This window comes from Hippocampus comes, unplaced genomic scaffold (genome assembly GCF_001891065.2).
Source record: "Hippocampus comes isolate QL1 unplaced genomic scaffold, H_comes_QL1_v1.1 scaffold680, whole genome shotgun sequence".
Classification (NCBI taxonomy): domain Eukaryota; kingdom Metazoa; phylum Chordata; class Actinopteri; order Syngnathiformes; family Syngnathidae; genus Hippocampus; species Hippocampus comes.
The window spans coordinates 12,924-37,606 of NW_017805018.1; the positions used below are offsets into that span (position 1 = coordinate 12,924).

At 45.7% G+C, this 24,683-nt stretch overlaps 2 protein-coding genes across 4 annotated transcripts; one reads left to right on the forward strand and one right to left on the reverse strand.

The window, feature by feature from the left end:
• Window positions 1–1,082: 1,082 nt before the first annotated feature.
• On the forward strand, window positions 1,083–9,773 carry slc22a17 (solute carrier family 22 member 17). The gene is made up of 10 exons (XM_019863417.1): window positions 1,083–1,675; window positions 2,560–3,083; window positions 4,835–4,938; window positions 5,018–5,172; window positions 5,251–5,416; window positions 5,824–5,948; window positions 6,047–6,152; window positions 6,244–6,467; window positions 7,340–7,451; window positions 8,262–9,773. Exons 2-10 carry the CDS (start codon window positions 2,610–2,612, stop codon window positions 8,536–8,538), a joined length of 1,743 nt encoding a protein of 580 aa, XP_019718976.1. The 5' UTR covers window positions 1,083–1,675; window positions 2,560–2,609; the 3' UTR covers window positions 8,539–9,773.
• Window positions 9,774–12,191: 2,418 nt separating this feature from the next.
• Window positions 12,192–24,320, reverse strand: LOC109511983 (mucin-17). 3 transcript variants are annotated; one of them, XM_019863415.1, is made up of 6 exons: window positions 24,040–24,320; window positions 20,769–20,845; window positions 20,384–20,537; window positions 19,053–19,098; window positions 16,273–18,246; window positions 12,193–15,317 (listed from the first exon to the last, which is right to left on the reverse strand). In XM_019863415.1, exons 1-6 carry the CDS (start codon window positions 24,141–24,143, stop codon window positions 15,261–15,263), a joined length of 2,412 nt encoding a protein of 803 aa, XP_019718974.1. In that variant the 5' UTR covers window positions 24,144–24,320; the 3' UTR covers window positions 12,193–15,260. The 3 variants fall into 3 exon arrangements, with proteins under 3 accessions (XP_019718972.1, XP_019718973.1, XP_019718974.1); XM_019863413.1 differs by having other exon boundaries at window positions 12,192–18,246; window positions 24,040–24,305; XM_019863414.1 differs by lacking the exon at window positions 24,040–24,320 and adding an exon at window positions 22,191–22,296 and having other exon boundaries at window positions 12,192–18,246.
• Window positions 24,321–24,683: the final 363 nt, after the last annotated feature.

The window sequence follows — 24,683 nt, forward strand, 5'->3', positions numbered from 1 at the left end:
CATAGCGCCAACCACGAAGGTTGAAAAAAATAAAAGCTGTATTATATATACAAAGGGTTAGAAAGAACAGATATCTTGGGAAAAATAAATAGTTAAGTACAGATGCCTGAAAAGCTACTAAAGTATGAACAAAGTATTTCTTCATTACTTTGTATCACTGACTATCGAGCTTCTCTTTGCATTAAGATGTGGATTGACAATGAATGTCAAAAGTCTACACACCCTTGTTCATAAGCCCATTTTTAAATGAAAAAAATGAGACCAAGATAAATGGTTTAAATAACTTTTTTGTTCTTTATTCCAAAAGGTATGTGTTGTGCAAACACCCACAAGTGAAGCATGGTGGTGGCAGCATCATGAAGAATGGCTGCTGTGCTTCAGATGCAAATGCAGTCTGAGTCTATGCGGAGGGAATAATGAGCAGTTCCAAAAACCAGTCACTGTTAACACAAACTCTCCAGGCTTCTGTGAGAAAACAAAACAAATGTCAAAGCAAATTGCTCTACCTCAGTGTAACTGCTATATTGCCCCTCGGATGCAGATGAATGGTAAGGGGGAAAAAAAAGGAAATGCAGCACCTTTAGTCTTTAGAACGGTAGCGAAAATGTGCGCAAATAAAATCTAATGCAGAAAAGAGAAGTCATTGGATTCTTGCAAAAAACAGTTCAGCTCTTCTGCGGGAGAGTGAAGAGGGCCCTTGGAAGAAGTCACTGACTGTGTGGCGCCACAATGTGGCAAACTTGTGTTCGTACAGTAGTTTTCCAATGATGGCCTTTGAATTTGCCGTTTGTGGAAGAATTTGCTCCACCAGATTCTTGTCCTGTCAATCACATTAAAATAAAATGCTAAATAAAATGACATGCTAATTTGTAAATATCGGTTGGCTGCTTCAAAAAGTCTTTTCCCTCTTGTTAAAAAGTTTCTTAATGTAACTGGTGCTAAAACTGAAGAACAATGTGCACATTGCTGACAGTGACAATGTTTATTTGCCAAAAAACAAATCAATTCAGGACAATGTGTATCTGTCTGTCTGTCATTCTTTACGAAATGATTGCTCTGCATCCGACAGACGACGACGTCTGGTCGCGCCGAGACAGCAGACGTCATCGTCATTTTGCCGATTGCAGCCGAAGTTTGCCGAAATGCGAACCGCCGGCGGAGGCTCACACGAGCCTCCCCTCAATGCAGTTCTCCACAAGCTCTTTGTCCACGACCGGTTGGATGACGACATGCATTTGCCTCAAATGTTGCCTTTGGCAATTCCTCGCTACTGACCGTCTTCTTATTTCGCATCGGAAGACCGAACCCGATCGGAAAATTATACCGTTTAAAAATAAAAATACAACGAGGGAATAGAGGAGGAGCGTCACGCTCGGACTGCGTGTCGCCCGACGAGCTTCATCACCATTACAGCAGCTGCCAGTGTTAGCTACAACACAACTACCGCGTCCTTTTGTGGATCAGCGTCTATATTTGTGTTTTCCCCTTACTTTCGTTGTTATCCGAGAGTGATGTCGTTTTATACGGGACTACCGCACAAAGAAGACCTGCACACAAGCGAATGTGCGTTGACAGCCGTGGAAGTACTCTGAGCAGGCGCCGCGCGCACTCCGCAATGTTCGGGACGTTTGGAAGTGACAACGCCACACAGAAATAACACCATTCTCAAAAGAGGGTAAGTCATCGCGTGTTTTCCAATCACGCAGTCACCGTGCTTGTTGTCTACGACCGCTGTGTTGCGTTGCGTTTGGGGCAGGTGTGCGTCTCACAGCTGGGCACTTCCTGCCCCTTTGGCTTACATTCCCTTCACGTTTTCCACCCCTCGTGAAAAAAAAAAAAACAACAACCTCTTATATAACCCCCTGGGATTCCTGTGTGCAAGGTTTCCTGTGCAGGGAAACACTGGCTGCACCCAAACGAGAAGCTTGTGTATCAACAAGGGAGGCTATCATGCAATGGTGGCAAGTAACGAAGTACAATTACTTAAGCCTCTGTCTGTCCCACTGAGGGTGGGATAGGGGCTTAAAGTTGATGTACTTAAGTAGATTCTTCAGGTGTCTGGATTTATTTAACTGAATATTTTTTCCTTGTGCTCCCTACATTTGAGAGAGAAACAAATATCTGTAGTTTACTCCTTTGTTATAATAGACTTTTTTTTTAAACATCCATGATTACATGATGTAAAAAACACCTAAAAATAGAGCGAAGTCAATCGTTGTTGAGATGTTGATTTCGTTTTTGGGGTCCTATAAGGTGGGGAAAAAAAAAAACCAGGTACAGCAGCAGCATGGAACAGATTTGGAGAAACACGATATATGGCCTTTTTCGAGAGAATTTTTTGATGTTCCCAGCTGCAAGAGGGATTCGCGGCCAATGCTTTGTCTCGGGCAAGCCTAAAAACCGCCAGGCTGTGGCGTTCAAAAGTTCTCATTGTTACATGAAAAATCACACACAAGTTAAGTGTGACTTGGAGGGAGCTTGTGATGATGTTAATCTGACGTAATCACACAGGTATATTAAACTAGTAAATTGAAACGTGTATAATTCTTGCTCTCATAGGTCCTTGTTCCATCTCCGCCTCAAGCACCCCCACAGCCGATCCCTCCATCATGACATCGCCCGAGTCCCCCACTCTTGTGTCCCCTTCCCCATGTCCCGCTCCTCCTCCGTCTCTCCCCACGTCTCCCGTGCCATCCTCCCCCGCCCCGTCCTCCTCCTCCCTCCCAGTACCACCCTCGCTGCCTCCCACGGGGGAGGTGATGGTCCTGGCCCTGGGGCGGAAGAAGCAAAGGGTCCTGATCGTTTTGTCCATCCTGCCAAATCTCTTCCTGGCCTTCCTGCTTTCCTCCGACCCCCTCATCACCCTGTCCTCGCCGCACCACTGCCACCTGCCGGGGCCGGCACCGTCGCCCGAGGTGCTGAACGTCTCCCTGCCCTGGGAGAAGGGCCTGAGGCCGGGTGACAGCGGAGATCTTTCCCAGTGTAAGCAGTACGCCAACGGGAGCCAATCGGAGGTGGTGGATTGCCAGGCCGGCTGGGACTACAACATCACCGAAGGGCTGAGGAACAACATCGTAACTGAGGTAAAGCTCCGAACGGGAGAACTCCCGAGCACGCTGATTGAAGCGCCACATGCTTCTCAAGGGAATTGTATGTTTTTATTTTTCTTGCTGACGAGACAAACCTGTATTGCCCGATTAAATAGCAGCTGCCCATAATGTGCAGTCATGTCGAGATGGATAAAAAGGCCTCTGAGAGTTTGACATCATCCATCAATGCTGTATTTTTCCATGATGTCGCCTTTCAAGGTGAAACGGTCAGAGATTTGATTGGTGCGTGACGCCGACATGCACAAGCGTTTTAAATATTTGATCACTATCACAGGTTAATCCTGCTGTCGGAGGTTTCTCTTACACACTCGGCCTCCTTCTCCTCTTTCGTTTTTTTTTTTTTTTTTGCTTCACTGGTCAGGCAGACCGAAAATGAAATCCTCGAGCCAGACGTTTTGTCTGGACCTTCCTTCATCAGTGTCTATGACAGCTGTGGCCCACACAGTGCTTAATGTCAGAGTTGTCCCCTCCATTCATCCGTCCCTCCTGAATGTGACCAGTCAGGGACATCTGGAGGCCATCCAACTTTGGCTCTTTAAAAAGGCATTGGTGTCAAAAGAAAAGGTCAAGGTATTCACTTAGATCATTCAAAAGGTCTGTGCCTAGCTTGCCGTTTCTCATTAAGCATGCATATACAGTACTGGACATGCAACTACATGCAAGTACAGGATGGTAAAAACAGCATGTGTGCTGTGCACAAATACAAGCAGAATATAATTGTGCAATACTGCAGTAATAGTGATACAAAACAATTATGCAAACTGGTGAATGCTAGACTGTACGCAATAATGGTCAGGCGTTCTCTTCAAAGTATTTTGGGATTTTGCCGCCGGCCTTTTGGCTTCCGCTCATTAAAGTTCAGCGCCTTTTAATTTTGTTTGGCCTGCTGCAGCTCCACATTCGAGCTGCTTTCTCTCCCTGGCCTTTGTGCGTGTGTTTTCACATATGCGCCCGCTCAAGCGGGACGCGTGCGCACTGGTTCGACACTGGCTTGGTTGGTTGCGTGCCCGCACTGCCAGCTGAGAAAGCGCAAACTAAGCGGTTGCTGTAGCAGGAATATGTTTCCAAATGGATTTCACTTACGCAGAAGTGCTCCAGCGATTCCTGAGGTGCCGCAACGCATTGCATTGCTCAGCAGGACTCAGGCATTCGTCCTCTGCCTGAGCGTCGGTCACAAAACTGGTCTGGGGAGTTTATTACCTCGTTGCTGAGCATTTCCCAGTGTCCCCACCGTGGCCTAACGTGCCTCGCTGCGAGTCTGTGAATGAGCAACAGGACGGCTGAGATTATTTGACACGCTTTTATGTTTCTGCACTCAGGCTCCAATTAGGCAAAGGCTTTTAATCTGCACCCGTATTTTCCCGCTGTTTGTTGCTCTCTCTAGATCACTGAAAATCATTTTGGCTTTCAGCGTTCGGCAGACTGCAACACGAGCAGCTCAGCTGTTAATGACAATCCGCGGCTTGCCTAAATGTGATTAAAAGTCGTGTTTTTACGACCTCCCGCCTCAGAGATGACGTTTTGCTACGCTTTTTCGGTCACATTTCTGCAAAAGAGAAAAAGATTTGTCCAACCCGTTGTCAGAACCTACCACGGACACCAATGCGGCTTTGAAAACAGTTAGTCTCCCTTAGATTCAATTCAACCGAGTTGTTAGTCTTTGCCAAAACTTGAAAGCTGAATAGCACACAGGAAGACATTTAATTCCCCCTGTCTCTGTGCAGTGGGATCTGGTGTGTGATCGCTATTGGCTCGTACCTGTGGAGGAGGTCTGCTTCATCCTGGGGGCTCTGACTGGTTGCCTTGGCCTCGGTTTTGCTGCTGACAGGTGCACAAACACACACACACACAGGCACAAAAAAAACAACAGCCACCACCCAACCACCGCCTGTTGGTTTGCTTCACAGAATCGGCCGCTCCAAGGCTTTACTGACGTCACTCACTCTGTCAGTGGTGTTTGGCGTTTTGGTGTGCGTCTCCCCGTACCCTTCCATCTTCATCGTCATGCGCTTCTGTCTGGCGGCTGCGAGCGCCGGCGTCTACCTCACACTCTACATCTCTCGTAAGTTTTTCACAAGCAAATACGTGATACGATTCGACATTTTCACGTTGAGGTGATTGTGTTTGGTTGCTCTCTCAGGCCTGGAGTTGTGTGAGCCTTCATTGAGGCTGATCGCGACCGTACTGGCGGGGCTGATGACTGTTTCCGGGGAACTGCTGCTGCTGGCGGTGGCCCTTGGCTGTCAGTCCTGGAGAGGCTTGCTGGGAGCCGGTGCCGCTCCGCTCACCCTCTTCCTTAGCTATGGGTATGAGAGAGTTCACATTCTTCACATTTAGACCTCATTTGTATTTTGGCATGTACAGAGTATGCACAACAGACGTGAGATCAATTATTCAATCAATGACGATTAACGCTGCAAGCAGCAAGGAAGGAGCTTGAGAACCTCCCGTGGTGAATCCTACAAATGATCATCCAGCATTCACGTTCTTCTGAAATTGGCTGACACAGGCAAAAAAGTCGTGGGTTTGAATCCGTGTGTGTGTGTGTGTGTGTGTGTGTGTGTGTGTGTGTGTGTGTGTGTGTGTGTGTGTGTGTGTGCGTTTATTGGAGGTGGTGGTTGTTTTCAACACTCAAAAGGCCCAAATCACAAATGCTCTAATCGTATGATGCTGGGTAAAGGTCAGCTGTATTTCCGTGTCACTTTGCCTGCAGCATTCCTGGAGTTTTTCCAGAATCTCCTCGCTGGCTCCTGCTTTCTGAAAGACATGGAGACATGAACTCCTTCAGCGAGAGGAGAAATTCAAACAGAGATGTGAGGGATGATGAGAGCTTCACAGGTGCGTGTCACGCTGATTTGTGGAATAGCACTTTTGTTATCGATTCGCTGTTGCCATATTCACGAGGATCCCTGCTCTTTTCTGTTCGTCTGCCCCAGAGCTCGATTCGGAACCGGCGCCCTCCTCGCGTCCCCGCCTGTCTTTCCCTGAGCTCTTCCACAGTAGGAACATCTGGAAGAACATTTGTGTGCTCGGCTTCACCTCGTGAGTCACCCACAAGGGCATATTCATCCCGGTTTCGCTTGCTAAATCATCACCATCTCCATGCGCGCGTTTGTCTCCATGCTGCCTTTAGATTCATCTCTCACGGCATCAGCCACTGCTACAGCTCTTTCCGAGGTGATGTGCGAGGCACGGCTCCCAGCTTCTATTGGACCTATCTTCTGTCTGTGTGCGCGGGCGGCGGCGCCTGGGTGTTGCTGTGGGCAACCGTCGACAGGTGCGGTCGCCGCGGCATCCTTCTGCTCTCCATGACGATGACGGGCCTGGCCTCCTTGATCCTCTTGGGACTCATGAAGTGTAAGCGACATCATTTTCTTTGAGTTCAGCAAAGCCCATCTGAAGGGCAGGTAGGCCTTCGCAAATTCCCATCTTTGCGGATTTTGGAACTCGGTTCATAGATTAGTGGCCCGCAATTTTTGGCCGCCCCGTCCGTTTTGGAGAAAATTCAGCCAATGGTCGTGGAAATACGGTCCTATTGACATTCCAATGTTCACAGAAGGGCTTAGTCTCTCTCCTCTGCATGGGGTTCATCACTGTAATGGGTTTTAAGTCCCCTTAAAGTTCCAATAAAATTCTCTTCTCAATGTGACGTGACAAGCCACAGAGAAGAGAGTTGTTTAAAAACTTGAAAAAGTGATTGCAGCTTCCTTTTAGTTTTCCGCCAGTGCTACTATCATGCAGGATCTCCCTCACGTGGCGAAAAAAAGTTATAGCGCATGAATAAAGCCAAATGATCACACGGTACAAGTTCAGGTCAGGTCGCCGCACTCACATTTGGAAGGTTCAAACCTGATTGAACCTGTGTTCACACTGTGGGAAATGTCAGCGCGACGAGAATGCCGCTGACGTTACTCGTATGATATCATCGCAATCGCGTCAACAATGAAGGCACGTTCAGAGGAAGACGCCGAGCACTTTGTGTTCCTTCTTCCTGGCATATGCCTTTTTTTTTTCTTTCCAGGAAGAGATTTGGTGATACCACACCATTACTGTTACGTTAGCACTGACAGTTCTCTGTCAATTGATCAATGTACTGCGGCTTGACTGTTCAAGCATCATGTAGAAGGACGACAAAAACCCGATTTGGACAAGCGCTACACAAAATGGATGAATGTCATTCAAAGGCCTGATAGTGAAGCGTAAATGACATGTTGCCTTTCCTCCTTCAGATCTCAGTGAGAATGCCATCACCGTTTTCTCCGTCATGGGCCTCTTCTCCTCGCAGGCTACTGCCTCCCTTTGCGTTCTCTTCACTGCAGAGATCATGCCCACTGTCATCAGGTAGGAAGGCACTTGATGATTATTCATTGACTGCAGATGATGTATTTTTTGTTCATATCGTTGGGCCAGTGACATGGAGGGAGGGACAAATCATTTTTTTCCTCTTCCACTAGGTAGCAGGAGGTATCGTTAGCCATTGTAGCCACATGTTGCTCCGAATACAAGAAAATAGCTTTGTGTTTCCAAATTTGCAAGTAAATTGAGACGAGATCATCGTGACTTTAGTCTCTGCTCTACTTGGGGGGCCCAGGGACTGAGCGCTGCCACAAACATAGTGTAAATACGCAAGTAATTGATGCTCCCCGATTCTCCACAGTGCCTTTAGATGCCGCAAAATGGTGGCAAAGCACTACTTTTGTCGAAATTAAACACCTGAATTTGCTTCATTCTATAGTACAGGAGTTCCCAGGCAACAAGATGCTATAAAATTGCTGCAGAGCACCGCTTTTGTCGAACTGAAGCTCCTCATCTCACTTGAACAAACAGTTCTGTAGCTCCTTGGCAGAAAGTGACTCTACAAGATGGCTTCAAAACACTACTTTTGTCGAAAGGAACACACACAACACCCTCCAACATAGCTTTTTGGCAGCAAGATGCCATAAGATGGCGCCAAAGTAAAACTTGTATCGCTTTGACCTGAGCACAAACAGCAAATGCAGTTTGTGAGTCAGGGATAAAAAAAAAAAAAAAACACGTCACAGTTGAATTTGTAAATGTTGAACCGCTAATATGTTTGAGCTCAATGTTTATACATTTTGTGGCGTTGGGAAGCAAGCCTTTCAATTAAACGCTGAGGGCGTGTGTCCACAGAGGGACGGGCGTGGGTGCCGTGCTGGCCTTGGGCTGCGTGGGGCGTCTCAGCTCGCCACTCATGGACCTGAGGAACCACTACGGCTACTTCCTGCACCACGTGGTCTATTCCTCTCTGGCCCTGCTGGCCGTGTTGTCTATTCTGCTGCTGCCTGAGAGCAAGAGGAAGCCGCTGCCGCAGACTCTGGCCGACGGGGAGCAGTACAGGCGTCCACCGCTTGGCAGGAGGAGGCGGGACAACGTGCCACTGCTGGCCACGCCCAACCCGGAGACTTAAACAAGCCTGGAGGACTAGGAGGGGCTGTGTGCAATTCCACTGGAACATCCATTTATGTAGATGGAGGAAGGAGAGTAGAGCGAGAAAAGGGCTGTCAAGATTTTGAACTCACGGTGATGATCCGCACATTGAAATCTTCCTAATATGAGCCTCTTCGTGGTTCGGCTTCCTCCAGCCATTTACCTCCATTGAAACGCACGAGGAACTCGGTCTTATCATCCGTCTCACACACACAGCCCTCGCGAGGCTGCACCCCAGCAAGCGCAACCCTGCAGCCCCCCGGCATGGGTCATGTTCTGTTGTTGTCGTCCAACACTTGTTCTCCGACACCTCCACCTTCTGACGTAGAACACAGTTCTCAGATGTATCCTGTTACACTGTAAGGTGTTTGTTTGTTGTAAATACTTTTCTTGAAATGTAGGGTTTTTTTTCTTTTCAAGTGTGTCTGGAAAATGTGCACTTCCGTTCGCTATGCAGAGGAGAAGGTGGAGCATCGAGCACTTTGATACAACGCCTTCAAAAGTTCAAGGACAGTTGCCTAGCTACACACCGCGCAGTCAGTATTAGGAATCAAATTAAAAGTGTCAATCTGGCCCGGAGCCGGAGTATTTGGAATTTACGTAAAATGTTATTACCCAAAATAGTGTGAGCAGTACGTTTTCTGTTGATACGTTATAAGTTATGGTTGAGGCATGGAGTCAAAATATGTCGCAACATTCCTATCTGCATGCGTGGAAGCACTTTGAAAGCCTTTTTTTCGTTTTTTTTTTTAACGCTTTTGTTCCTCAGAAGCTTACGGTACCTCTTTAGACGCAAAGTCTCAGCATGGACGTGTACGAATAAAAGTGGAGTAGAAGTTCACACCGTGACTAAAAGAAGGTGAATGTCTCGATGCAGTCGAAAAGGCCCTATGACAAAGCTCCGCAGTAGCTAAAGAAGGGCCCTGCGGGCTCCGTGTTATTCCTCCTCTTGACTGTTTTCTTGCTCATATTGAATGTAGTGACTGCAGTCAATGTGTATGCTGTTGGGCTCACGTGCCTCAATTGTGCACAGAAGGAGCTGGGCCTACCTGATTCAAGATTTTTTTTTTTTTGGCTGTTTCTTCACATTTTAATACTCCCTCCGTTGAATTACCTTGACTCTGATAATACTGTGTCTACAAACACTGATTGTTCAATGCTGACCCAGTTAACTCTGTAACCTGATTTCACGTCCAATAAAACTGGTTATGTCAACATTGTGCGTCTCTTGTTGGACTTTGACCAAACAGATCACTTATGTAAGTTACACAGGAATTGGCATTTGTTTGCATGTGGTTTGTTGTCGGAATGGGCAAGAACTTACTCAACCTGCATTCGAGCTGTGTCTAAGCTACACATACGCTATTTACATTCATTATTTTGTAATGGTCCCAATTATTGCCACCTTTGAACCCACCCAATTTTTTTTTTAACTATAAACTGACTGTCCATTTGCGTTAGGCTTTTTATCGGGCGTAATTTAAAATCAGGCAAAATGCAGAAGCCTTATCACAGTGTGAGCGCTCGCATTAACCCATTAATCCACTGGTGTCAAACTCAAGGCCCGTGGGCCAGGTCTGGCCCGCCATATAATTTTACGTGGCTCGCGAAAGCAAAATTTGCGAATCGACTTCATGTTTTTTTGCAAAAATACCGAAATTGCAAGTTGTCTTGTAAAAATTTGGAGATATTTCAAGCATTTTTGTTCCCACTCCCTCTGTAAAGTAAATGTAATATTTGAAAGGGTTTTCCTACTGCCTGAATTCAAAATTGTCATTCTCCAGTTTTGTTGTGTGTACGTAATATGAGGCGATGCTACATTTGATTTGGTTTCGTACTCATAATGGACCTCCGAAGGAAACCATAACTACAATGCAACCCCAGACAAAAATGAGTTTGACACGCCTGCTCGAATCTGTTCAGGAATCTCTCTCTCTCCCTCTCCCTCTCTTGCACTGTGAAACGTGAGCTCGTCTGAAGCGGACAACCAATCACTACCCAAGGAAAGATGAAACGCATCAAAAGCATTAAAAGCAGTTAGAGGTTGTACTTAATGTGCACGTTGTTAACATAACCCTGCATGTGAAGGAATTGGAATCAAGGAGTGCACATTATTCCAGTCATGTCGTGCTTATTCAACTGCTGGGAGTGTGCTCGTCCACCAACCAAGCAGGTGCTGAACTCACAAAGGAAACACATGCAGCAAAAACAACTTGGCAACAGAGACACAACTCGCCTATAATCCCATGCCATTTACCAACATGTTTAGGCACAGGATTCACACCAACGTGTCAAGAAAGGCACACGAAGATTAAGACAAATCATTTTCTTAAACAAGAAAAACAAAACGTGTGATGAGTGTAAGACACGGGAGAAGGATAAATCACAACAAGGGCCGGAATGTTCCACCCTGTTCATGAAACAATGGCTGCAAGGCGAGAGTGACATTTCTAACACAAAGGTGTGGAAGGCGGTGAACGTTAACAGGGTGGAAAAAAGGTTCCTCGTAGGATACCGAGATTACAGTAGTGCTATGAATTGCCTTATTGGTGAGGTGAAGTCAAGTCACATTTATTTCTAGAGCCCTTAATCACAAACAGTCTCAAAGGGCTTCACATGAATTCACAACATCCAGTGACCTTAACGCCCAAGAGGAAAAACAAACAAAAAAAAAAAAACATTGGGGGAAAAATGAGAAACCTTGAGAAGGTGCTGCAGCTGGGGGAATCCCCCTAGTGCATGGACCTTAAACTGGCTACCAAGGATATTGAATAAATGCCCAAAACGGTTTTCAGAGCTTGACAAATCAATTTTTGCTCGTGAAATGTAAAATTAGAGCAACCAGAAAATTACTGGCTTTTCCAAAGAAAGGACAAACAGAATATTTTCAGGCAAAATCAATCTTTCTCATGCCTGACTGCCAGGGAAGATCAAATGTACCGAATGTTAATTGCGGCACCTCCCCGTGAAAGTTTTTTGTTGTGTGAAAGCCAATACTGTTGACATTTGCATGTGTTGCTTTTGCAGAGAAGATCTTTTTCGCCCCCAGAGTGGCCTACTTGTTTTGGTCATGGAAAATAGAAAATTATAGAATTTGAATTTGACTTACTAAATATGACCATTTTGGTCCGGTACTAAACTGCGCACATTCAATTTCCAGCACTTCAAGAACCAGTTGCAGGCATTAACCACTCTGCGCGAAGCCAAAGTTAAAGTCCCGCTTTGTGACCAATGCTGTACTTTCCAAACGATGACATCATGTAAAAAGGTTCTTCCAAATAAACGCCGTGCCCAATGAAGCGGCCACGCCTGCATGATGTCAGGTCTGTTGTCTCTAGGGCAACAACTATTTGGTCCAAAAACCATGAGACAGAAAGTCAATGGTGCACAATGCATCAACAGCGAACATACATTTCGAGACCAGAGATGATTTTATGATGGAATATATATATATATATATATATATATATATATATATATATATATATAAAACACCTGTTTGCCCAGCTATCACCATAGCAGGCTGTGTTTTTACTGCAAAACAGACCCCCCGATGGAATGACTGTTGCACTGTAATGATGACACACTGAAGACAGTATTTGACAAAATGACGTATTCGATTCCAAGAAAGAGCTTGTTGGAAACAATGCATTTATTTATAAAATGCATATATTTGGATGTTGAATTGTCAATGTGCAAATATTTAGTCTGGACAAACAATATCGGGCACCATATAAAGCACTTTGACAACAAATGCTAAAATTACAATGGCAGTATGATTCCTTTACCAACTAAAAAAATGTGGTTAAAAAAATAAACATAATTTAAAACATTAACATCAAATTCAAGAACACGATTTTTTTTATTATTTTCTTTTAAATTACGATAATCCTCCTTCACTAGTGGAGTTATTGCTTAGCAGCAGAAGAAACAGTATGGGTCTAGATGACCCTGATGCATTCAAGCAACAAGTGCATAAAAGCATAATACAGTGTAGTGGCTCTACCACCATTCACGATGTGACTTAAAAAAATATATATAATAATAATAATAATAAAAATAGTTCAACAAGGAGAGATACCATTGTTTAGATCTGGAGTACTGCTATAAACACACAAAATATGAATAGCTCAAACTATATTCCGTTCTCAAGAATCGGACGGACAACCACGAATCTCAGTGGAATAAAATGAATTCTTTATATCAAACATCAAACAAGTCCACAGCTGTAAATCCCGCACTGAAGCCATGCAACTGTCCAAAACGAGTGCTAAGCATCCATTATTTAGCAGAAATTTGCAAAGCATAATTGTCCGCACATACATACATCACTTTACGGTGTACCCCCACAACGTTTAGCTTCACTGATTGTGCCCCTGCTAAATTTCTGATTTTGAAGTGACCGTTTTTGTTTACTTGTTTATGTACAGTGGACTGGCAAGTCTAAATTTAGAGTTGCGAGCCATCTGTGTAAGTACCAGATTGTGCCACAACATGCCGGGCACCAATAAGATGCAGTAGTAATAGATGTAGTAGAAGAAGAACAACAACAAACTTTCTGTTGTAATATCACCAAGGGGGGCTGGGTCTGGAACGTACCCATCGCAAATACAGGTTTCACTGTAAATAGAGGCCTGTAGCACGCTTGCCCACTCAATGACATGACAACACACTTACTTGTATTCAGGCAGACAATGAAGATGAGCCACTTCAAGTCACTTGCCTCGACTGTCAGGCCACATTCGGATCTTTCTTTTGCACTTCCTGTTGCTATCTCGCCCGTCTTATTATTATTATTATTATTATTATTATTATTTTTTTTTTTTTTTGCAATATCAAGTTCTGGATCATGAACATCGAAGAGAAAGTAGCAATTGAATTGTGACTGCTTTCACAATTCAGTCTCCTTTTCTTCATCGTCACTTTTTTCTAAATAATATTCATCATCTGTCGTGGTGTCTGAGCTGCTGTCCGAGGACTCTTCAAATGTGCTTAGGCTGGAGACGTAACCCCGAGAGGGCAAATGCCCCCTGGGGGACTGGCTTTCCAATGGTTCTGCATTGGGGCTGGGAAAATTAGGCGAGGAAAGGCTGGAGGGTTTCGACATACGTCTGGTCTGTGGTGACAAAGGGGGTGTTGGAGGAGGAGTTGGGGGGCTCACTCTGTCCCAGTCAAAGTGACAAGTGTTCATGTTGGGGCTCCAGCGATGGGGCGACATTGACGCCGTGGTGTCTGCAGGTGGACAAACAGAAACACTTGAGCTCCGCTGGGCCAGACGGCGAGTCAGCGATCGAGGAAGAGATCTTGATCTCATTTGTTCGGCGTCACCGGGGAAGTAGGACCGCATCCGACTAATTGATCTGTGATTGCAATTCCTCTCTAACCACTCCTTGAAATCCTCATCACCTCTTCCATGAATTGGGACGGATTCCGAGAGGTCGTCCACGCTCATGAATCTGGGGCCAGTGGAGATTCGCCCGGGCCCCGAAGGCCGACTGGAGAGTACAGAGCTCACAGAAACGGACCTCCCTGGCTCAATGCCGTACTTTAAATCAGCATAGCATGATGCCTCGCCCTGTACCGGACCTGTACTTGGCGGACCCGTGGAGGCCCGGCTTCTCCGTGAACTCCCCAGACTGATTCCCTCCCCCGGCTCACATGGCAATGAAGTCTCCCTTCGGCGCTGCATCTTTGGGCTGTAGAAGACACTGTCATCTGCCACATCGGTTGAGGAAAATGGCGAGTGGGGGGAAAGAGAGGAGAAGGGGGAGAATGGACTCTTGGAACTGGATGTCGATTTCCTTAACTTAGTAGAGTGACCGCCGCTGAGCTTCGGGCTTCTACTGGAACCAGGATCCACACTGAGAAGAAACTGGTTTGTTGGTCTAGTCTTAGCATCATTCTGGTCAGATGGTGTTATTGGACAAAAACTTTGTTTGTCTTGGTCTTTGGGTTTGGGCTGGTCTGGCCAAATGAAGGACTCGTTGCCTGTCATGGATAAGGTTGGTATGAGGGAGGAACTGGTCTGTGCCAATTCTTCACCTTGTTTTGCCCTTCCATGGCCCTTCGGCTCGGCCGCTTGTTCTTCACGCTCAGCGGTTCTGTTGCTCTCAACCGTGGCATCGCTGGTATTGCCGGTATCGCTCAGCCCGCCGACAGACGCCGTTTCAGACGCTTGCCTCCATTTCCACGGCAATAGTTCGTCATCGGGGCGTTTGGTGCCGAATGTTTGCCTTAGTTTGTTAAGAACCTGGTCCATTTTATTCGAAGTTTTGTTGGCCTTCTCGTTTTCAGAGTTTGGCATGCTGACACTTTTCTTCATAACAAAACGACGCCTCTTTGGGCTTTGCTCGTTGTTGCTCTCCACTGAGAAAAGTTTGAATTTACCCATCACGCTCTCCTTCATTCTTTTGCTGCTGACTTCGTCACCCACAGACCGACTCTCTGTTGAGCTGCTGCCACTTGAGCTTTGATTTAAATGACTCGGAGTTCTGTGTGTCTCTTCACTTGGCTTTGCCGCCACAGAAGAGAGCATCTTTGTAAAAAATGGCAATGATTCAGGCTTTGTGTTCTCTGGAGGCGAAGCGGTTTTGTCCATTTTTGAACTCTGCAAAGTTTGTGGGATTTCATCAACTCTGCTCTCGATAAGTAATATGCCACCATTTTTCTGATTACGACATATACGCTTGTAGCTGTTATTGTTTATTTCACCTTTTTGCGAAACACCATGCAAGACATGTTCACCTGATAACATTTTGGTCTGCAGAGGAGAAGACAGGAGAGGTTTGGGAGAATTTACGAGTGATGTTTTTGAGTTCGGTGAGATTGCATCTGCAACTGGATGAGAAAGTAAGGGATGATTTGAGATATAATTTGAGGTGGAGTTAACATTTTGGAAAAGTGATGTCCTCGGAGTTGCCTTCTTAGTTTCACTACGGCTGGAGATGAGAGAGGAGTAGGGTGGCGGGCTGTAGCGTATCTTGTATCCATTTGCAAAGTCGGGCGAGGGAGCAGTTGAATAATACAGGAATTCATCGGCCTGCAATGACCGTGACCTCCGCAGTCTGCATGGAGCTGCGGCTCTTCTCTCTTGGACAAAACTCATTGCATCGCTGGGCTTTTGTTGCGATTCTACTACCTCTCTCAAGGTCTGATCCACAGAGTCAGAAGACAAAGATCGATACTTCTCTCCTTCCCCCACCTGCAAGCTCGAGGTCTTGCATGACGCGGTGCAAAGGGGAGTGTTTTTTGGGTTTGGACTGCTTAATCTTAGAAAAGAGAAGATGGATGGGGCTCTGCTGAGTCGCTGAGACATCGAGCGAGATAGTGGACTCGTCAGGACAGATGGATCGGGACTCTTCGTGGGTTCAGACTTCTCTGAATCCTCCCACATGACATGCTTCACTCTCTTTCCATATCCTTGGGCGGATTTTTTGTGGTCTTTTTCGGATTGGTTCGTTAATATTCCTCCCACTTTTCGGTTTGGACTGATTGTGGTGGCAGGAGGTGTTGTTTGTGGATGTGATGTTATGGCAGGAATACTGGTACAAGTCATCTGGGTGGGAGTCGTCGTTGCGGCTGGGGAAGGAGTCATCGATGCAGGGCTACGGTTTGTTTTGGAAGAGTCATTTACCATCGGAACCTGGTGGGAGACATCTTTTGGTTGCAAAGGCTTTGTAGTGGTGGCATAGCTCCTTCTAAAGCCAAGAGGCGTGGTGGTGATGGGGGCTGTATTGGGGACTTTTGATGTTTGGCATGTCGAGCCGGTCGGAAAAGAATCTGGTTTGGAATGAAGCGGAGGACCGGCATTTTCTTTCTGTGAGAAACCACAGACGTTCTTAAGAGGAACAACCTGAATCTTGAGCGTGTCGGTGCTCTCAAGAAATAAACACTGCTTCATTGGCTTGCTTTGGAGAGTGTTATTTGTTCTGTCGTCGATCTTAGGAGGCGCAGTTCTATTTGGATTGAACAAAGAGGGCGCAAATGCAGTCACGTGAGCTTGAAATGAGCCATTACTTGCATCATGCCTAATGGAATCTCTTGGTTGACTGAGGGTAGAGTGCCTGTCAGGCAAACGTTGAGACTTGCGCAGTTCTACTTTTTTTGAACTGGATTCATGCAGTTGTTTGGCAAGTTTTACTTTGTCAAATGAATCATCAGAGTGCTTCTCTTTGACTCGAGCGGGCCCTCCTTTTTGTGGCTTCATCACAGGATTGGTGCTATCATTGCAAAGTGGCTCCGCCATAGCTCTATCGCTGCTACGATTGGAGCTTTGACGTTGGAGCTTAAGACTTTTGTTATTCGTCAGACTTAGAGCTGGTGTGTCACAGTTATTGTTCAGTAGAGGAATTAAGGGTGTGGGTGGCTTGCTTATGATGTTGGGTGTGTCGGAGAGAATTGAAATTGGACTGCCCTTCTGGCTATTTTGTTGCCACCGGGAAGTGGATGACCCAGGTGTGTTTCTGGAAGGTGCGCCGCTTTCTGAGAGCACACCGGAGTCGTGTTGTATACGTTGTGGTGAAGATGCATCACTGTCAAAAAAGAGATTCGAACCTCTGTCTGAACCCATCCAATTCTGATCGTTGTCCGACGTTCTTCGACTGACAAATGTTTGTCTGGAGCATGAAAGACTTGGCTGTGCCCGAGTCATCGGTTGTGGTTGTTCGGGTGTGTCAGTTGATACTTTGTTTATGGTCAAAGAGGAAAACAAGCTTGTTTTCGATGTGCCTCTGTGATTATTCAATGAGGAGGAACTAACTGGTTCCGTCTCGGATGCCCTGGAAGAAACGGACAAAGACGAGGGGAGCGGCTTAAACTTTTCCCTCTCAAGTGTGTTGCGGAAGCTTTGTGTGGAGAACAGTTGAGCATCTTGGCCACTCTTCAAGGACAGTGGCTTGACCTCAGACGGAGTCGGGTTATTCGAGTTCATGCTTTGACTGTTTATTCTTCGTAGTGACAGAAGGAGACTGCTTGTTGTTGGTTTTGAGCTCAAAGATGAGCGCCGCACCGGATGACCGTCTTGTGGAGTCCTCTTTTGCCCATAGAGGTCCCAGTTAGTACTTGCCTGCGCTTTCTTGATTTCTCTCTCTTTAGAGCTCCCATCCAACGAGATTGTTCGAGCAACGTTACTCTGCAATTCATAGTCCAAGTTTTGGGGAACACTTTTGGTGGACCAGCCTGTTGTGTTCTGCCTGGTACTCAGAAACGGAGTTCTTGGCTGGGTTTGCGTTACGTTAAACGCCCTCGCCGCACCACTTTGAGACCGCTGAGAGTCATCTTGCGGACGACTTGCCTCTGAGCTCGCCACATCTGGAAGACTTGCCAAAGTTTCCAAACTGCCCGTTGCCTCGAACCTTTTGGAGCGCCGCAGTCGGCCGCTCCAAGTAGGGGCGAGAACTGTCACCATAGCAGAAGACAACATGACTTCACTGGGGTTAGACAGCGCCTCCACATCAGTTTGTTTCTCAAGATCGGCCCGGCCCTTAATCGTTTGCTCCAATTCAGATGATCCACAGGCAGTTGTTCTTGGTTGCAATCCACATTGAAGACTACTTCTGAACTTACGACCGCTGCACACAACCGTGATAATGTCTTCGTCTTTCTCAGCCAGAAATGTTATCTTTTGCGGTAACGGAGACTCGCTTGTTACTTCTCTGGAAGTGTCGGGTCGCGAAGTTGGTTTTTTCACCTGTGAAAACACGAATTACTCATTGGTAACCAAAGGTTGTTCTCTCAAAAAAATTATTTGCGTTTCCGTTACGAAACACCACACTATTTAAAAAATGCATGGTTGTTGATACATTTGGTGATGATACTGTACAAGTAGTTGACATCAGGTACCGATGTAAAGGTCAACGTGAAGGTCAGATGGAATTAAACTTTGAACGGGCAGGCAATGGATTAACACGATTTTCTCGTCGAGACCTCAGGCACAATTACACACATAAAATTGAAATGTAACCCATAGAAAACTGCGCCCTCTGTTCGACACAGAAGAGTACAATTTTCTCGTCGAGACCTCCGGCACAATTACACACATAAAATTGAAATGCAACACATAGAAAACTGCGCCCTCTGTTCGACACAGAAGAGCTCTGTGACAAATGTGTCAGACAGGCGACAATAACCAGCCGCAATTGTTTTTCTTTTAGCGACTATAGCGCGGTGCAAGTGCGCAGTGTCTGTTCCCAAGGTGGACTAAACTAAAATATTCAGGCCTGGACAAACTGGTTATTTAGAAGTACGTAACGCACCCTGCCCTTTCTTATTCAATCGGTGATGATACAATGACGCTACATTTGTTAGGTTATGCTCCGAAATGAAAAACATTTTGTAATTACAATTTATTGAAGTTCTTTTAAAAGGCCCTAATTTGAGGTACTGAGCGTCACTGTAAAGACTAAAATGGGACTAAATTGTGCAGTATTTATCCTCGTCTCTTTCACAGGCAAAATTACAAATCTCATTTCATCGGCCCTGATAACTGATCCTCACCTGAGAGTCGATGCCCACCGTTTTACACCTCTGTGGCTCACTTGAACTGAAAGAGAAAGCAAAGGTTTGATTAGCTTCCAATACGCTCAACAGGAGTCTCATTCAGGAAATGAGCAATTAAACCCGATCCCCAGCGCAATCCGTGTAATCGGGAGGCAAATCTTGCAAAATCGTACGACGGGTGATTGAAAACGCTGAAAGTTTGGGATGGATTAGATGTTGAACATTTAGCGCCGCAATGCCGAGCAACACGACGGCCGGCATTCCTTTCCGCCATCACTAAACAGTTTTCACACACTCGAGTCACACCTGTATCCATTTGTGGCAGCACTTTGAAGGAATGTACGTCTGCGACATGCTAGCAAAGATCACACAGAACCACACAGGCTCTCTCTTTGACGCACGCTTCCAGATGCCGGCGGTGTATCCTGGAAGGTTGCGTTTTGGGTGAACCGAACGTAGTTAGCGTTCAGTGAAAGGGTGTGTCGCGTCTTCAACAGAAATAGAAATTCAAAATCTGACGACAGATATGTCCACGTCCATGAGGCGATAATCGAGGGACTTTTTCATTCAGGGCGGTGCGGGTTATTATTTTAGTTGGATAGTTGATATTGTTCAGGGATTGATGAATCAGACGGTATTTTGCCAAGGTTGCAATAAAGTAGCAATGCAAAAACACTCCCAAATTTCAGTTTAGCATTTGAATTCTGGCAATGAATTATTCATATAAAACTGAAAAAGTCAAACACAGCTTCACTACACACAGATTGAAATAATGAATGATTGATTTTTTTTCAATCATTTGGGTGGTTAAAGCCACTGAAAGCCCCAAGTTGTCCATCTCAATAAATAGAAATATCAGACAACAATCGAAAACATTTTTCATCTAAAAGCAATAAGGCAGGAATCGCCCTACTAAAAAGTATTTTCCCCATGCGCTTATCAAGTATATACAGTATATTTATGGATTTCAGTTTTGGAATTGAACTACTGAAACGCGTTTCAATTTGAATAGGAAATTTTGACATTTACATTGAACTTTTCTACGATATCCCACTTTATTTAGCTGCATCTGTAGAGTCCCAATACTGCCTTAGTGGTCATCCAAACATTTATATTGCCAGGATGAATCTCGTGCTGTTTGTTAAAGTCAAGTACGGGTGTTTTCATGTCAACATTTCTCTCACGACGTCTGTGTCTGGCTGAGCATATTGCAGTATGTGTGTGTGTGCGGCATCCTTGGCATGCTTCAAGTACTCTTGTGTGCACCATGAACATATCTGAAATGCTGTCGTAAAATTAGGTCGCGCTTTACTATGCTCAGCGCTTACCTATATACGCAGGATTCTTGCTTCCTCTTGAGGCTGATCTCCGATTTATCCAGGTCCAGGTTGGTGGAGAGTGTTAAAACAATACAGGTGGCGTGTCTGGTCCCACGATCGACATCCACCTCTCGTCTTGATCCGTCTGCTCCAATTGTTAGTGCTGCAATACATTCAAGGCGATTGCTTAGACTTTGAAAACCCAATGGGAAAAGATAGATTGCGAGCACGCCACTCCCAATAAGTAAAAGACACACAAAATCGTTCACCGTGGAGCACCAACTCATTCAGACTTGCAAGATATCAACCTGCCCAGTGAGGCGCAACCACAAGAAACCAGTCGGAGAGCAGACCGCATTAAAGCTTAATGCTGACTGTCAGATGAGTCTTTCACCTTTGGGCTTTCTCTCATGTGCGATGGCACGGCGTTGAGGAGGCTGCAGACATGGAGTTTCATACCCGTCCCACCGTCTGCAAAGTCAGATCAAAATAATCATTCATTAGAAAAGACAATAAGACCCAATTTTGAGGGACAACGTCAGAGAGGAATTTGTTTAAATTACATGCGCTACGTCATATTTTTTTGGACTGTGGTTTGCATCTATCCATTTTCTAATCCGCTTCTCCTCACGAGGGTCGCGGGCATGCTGGAGCCCATCCCAGCCATCTCCGGGTACACCCCCAACTGGTTGCCAGCCAATCGCAGGGCACACAACCATTCCCGCTCACACCTCGGGACAATTCCAGTGTTCCATTACCCTGCCATGCACGTTATTGGAATGTGGAAGGAAACCGGAATACCCGGAGAAAAGCCACGCAGGCACGGGGAGAACATGTAAACTCCGCAGCCTGAATCGAACCCTGCACCTCTGCACTGTGAGGCCGACGTGCTGACCGGTCGACCGCCGGGCCGCCACCTGTGGTTTGCAGTGCAGTAGAAATGTATCTCATGCTGAGTGGTTAGGATGAACAATTTTGAAAAATAACCAACAACCAAATACTGCAATTATGCAATTAAGTTTGCATTGGGTTCAAGTTAAAAAGAGCACAACGTGACCTGATGCGAAGTCACGCTTAAGTCAGGATTCCAACTCGGTGATGCATCAGCTCAAGTGTGGAGCAACAGCAGATCCACAGCCGCCCATTATCTGGATCACAGGCTTTTCTCATGCAAATGTTGTCGTCTTCTTTGAACAACAAGCACTACGGTGCCAAGAAGTACAAACATCAAGTCCTGGATTTCTTCCATCTTTGGCTTTTGTTTTACTGAGTCGGGTTCCTGTTCATTGTTGAAGCTGATGACAGGTTTCAACCCGAAATGACGTCACGTTATTTAAACTGTTTTTCCTTGTTTGCCGAGGGAAAGAAATTTTAGCTCCCTGACAGTGTCAATCAAAGTATTATGATGTTGTCATGTTGGGATGTCAAACTTTTGTCTTGCCTCCTATTACAGTTTGCAGGTTTATCGAATGAAGTGCGTCGATGTGCAGTGCAATGTCTTCCAATAAATGACCCGCTTCATTCTTTCAGATCTCCGTCGTAGATCAGCTTGCTCATGTAATCAGTTTGACTGATAAGCAGCCGTTATGTAATCTGACTGCGCACGCGCCACCCTTTCTTTTACACGCAGATAACAGAGCTTAAAACACCCACTTAGATTGCTGCTCAAGTGCGCATATGCTGATCCCACACCACTGTAACAACTCTCGACGAGCATGACGACACGACAAAGACGAGGCATTCGCACAAACATGACCCCGCACGTTAGGGCAACAGTTATGTGTCATGATTTTAGAAGTGAGAGAGGAAGACCGACCGTCATCCATTTGCCGTTGAACTGATCACTTTGTGCGAAGGCATCAAATGAGTGGCACATCATAAATTGCTCCTACAAAAGCCAAGTGCCCAAGGTCACATGTCTGATACAGCTGCTCTTCAGCGCATAATGTCTGGCTTACAAAAGAAGACTTGCATGACCCGACAAGAGAGACAGTTACAAAGAGGGGAGGAACGTCTTGAAGCTCAACACACCTTTCATGCGGACGTCTTTGGTCCTGACACTCCCGCAGGCCATGAGAAGAAATCAAAACACTTCACGCGCGCTCGACCTGAACTCTCAACGCTTCTTCGCCATCATCGCGTTCAACCAGCAAGCCAGAGGAACATTCAGAGGCGCTGTGGAGATGTCCACCTCTGGACATTTTCTGGGATATTTTCCGCCCTATAACACACCAATTTCCCTCAGGGGTCCATAAATTATTCGGAGTCTGTCATCAACTGCTAATAAGCTTGCCAAGTACAGACTTGAAAGAGACAAACCGGCAAAGCTAAGGGCATCGACTGTAGGGTTTTTGTGTTTATTATTTTTCCGTCGTGGTTTTGCATACACCAACCTGCCACAGTATTAGGAACACTCCAACACAAGATTCTGCTTTTACAAAGTTATTCATCTTTTGTTGACACCCAATAATATGACTCACAACATACTGTTCCCAGCATTTGTGTATCGTAACATGCACGTTCTCACAACTGTACGAATTATGTCACCGTTGGCTTTTATGACTTTCAGGTTGATGACAAATTGTTTTCTTTGACAGGCTCGTTAATCTGAAACATTGCGTGTGAGCTATGTCGGCTCCGGTTTGAGGGCCGCACTACTGGTGGGTGTGTGGCCTTTTCAGGCAACTAACACTTACATAACCACAAGGATCCCGACCGAACTAAGTGTGGGTGTGTACTCGACACGGACAAACACGTAATTGAGATGTTCCAACTGCAAATGATTTATACCCTAAATGTCTCTTTCCAGCGAATTTTAAATACCTTGCAGTGATTAGAGACATGAAAGTGAATCCTGGGCAAAACCAGATTTGTTTGATAGAGACCCACACCTCCACTCTGTCACGCTTTGAGAGAGACAGCAAATCCTTCAGCCTGTAAATGGCTTGAAGTGCAAAGAAGTGGAAGTTGCGCAGCCACTGGCTTTGTGTATCCATGGTGATAGTTCTGTTGCAGATCTGAATGTGCATCGGACCTAAGCCTCAAAAAATATCGTCTTAGAATTCAATCACACACACGTACGAAGCTTCTATGAACAGACATGCAAAATATCCTGTTCTGAGGAAAGGACGGCACGTGTGTTTGCCCCAAAATAAAAATAAATAAATAAAAATCCAAACCACACTCAATATGTGATGCACATGCTTTGAAGTGGTTTAAAATCGACTTAAAAAAAATTAATCTGTCGACTGTCGATGTTTGCTCGCATTTATGAGATTGCTCCAAACGACAAAATATTCACCATTTAAAGTAAAGTATGGACAAATGTAGCGTCTCTCGCTGGACAATAACAACAACAACAACAAAAAAAACAACAACAACAACGAAGATGCTCAATAACCAGAATGCCGAACGACTGGAAATAACTTCACGGTCAGTGAAAGGAGTGTTTTGACCAGCTACAGCAGATGCGGGAGCATCATGGACAAGTTGAACATTTAAACACGGAGTTCATAAACGAGGTTCAGCGTGAGTAACTACTCGGCGCTCCAGCCCAACAGCCACAACACGGAAAAAACGGGCGAAATCCACACACAACGAGACAAACGTAGCATAAAGCTCTCCGAAACAAATATAAATACATATTCCAATCGATTCGAACTCACCGTGCAGTCGAACTCCGCGCTACGTGTGCATCCCCGTGCGGAGGCGTCGCCGTCTCTCCTCGAACTGTCAGCTCGGAGTGTACTGCGTCACTTGTTGTTGGCATTCTATTTGAACCGGTTCGGTGATCCAGGTTGACTAGACACGCGCATCTTAAACACGACGTGTGGAATTTACACCCGTAGCGTGAACGACCAGAGTCGAGCAGCCGTCCACCGCAATAGACGGGCAGGAAATCCAAACGCGACCTGCTGGTCAAGAGCACGCATGGAACTTTCCCCTGCAATAAACCACAGCGCAGATAGTGAAAGTACGTAGACTGTGCTGAAGTAAAAGTACAAGTACTTGAGTAATAACGATGAACTCCTTGAAGAAGTACGACCAAACAAAATCTAATTGATACAGTCCCTGCAGTTATGGCTCTGCACACGAAATACATTCCCTCTTTTTACTTGCAGTATTCTGAGAAGGGAAAAAACACTTTTAAGTATCAATATGCACCACTTCATTCCTACACATCTTTGCAAATATTAACATTTTCAAATGATCACTTCATTGGGGAGCTCGTTTTAGAACAGGCTCCTCATGTTCCTTGGGGGGCAAACAGGTGCCAGCAGCCACCACGTTGGTGACCCCTGCGCTCTCT

Bases quoted from the DNA above. Each gene is read 5' to 3' on its own strand.
- slc22a17 (XM_019863417.1), top strand. From the start codon at position 2,610: ATGACATCGCCCGAGTCCCCCACTCTTGTGTCCCCTTCCCCATGTCCC. The intron at 4,939-5,017 runs GTGCACAAACAC...TTTGCTTCACAG, and splicing joins CTCGGTTTTGCTGCTGACAG to AATCGGCCGCTCCAAGGCTT. The intron at 7,452-8,261 runs GTAGGAAGGCAC...GTGTGTCCACAG, and splicing joins ATCATGCCCACTGTCATCAG to AGGGACGGGCGTGGGTGCCG.
- LOC109511983 (XM_019863413.1), bottom strand. From the start codon at position 24,143: ATGCCAACAACAAGTGACGCAGTACACTCCGAGCTGACAGTTCGAGGA. The intron at 20,846-24,039 runs GTGAGTTCGAAT...CTGACTTTGCAG, and splicing joins GCGCGGAGTTCGACTGCACG to ACGGTGGGACGGGTATGAAA. The intron at 20,538-20,768 runs GTGAAAGACTCA...AATGTATTGCAG, and splicing joins ACATGAGAGAAAGCCCAAAG to CACTAACAATTGGAGCAGAC.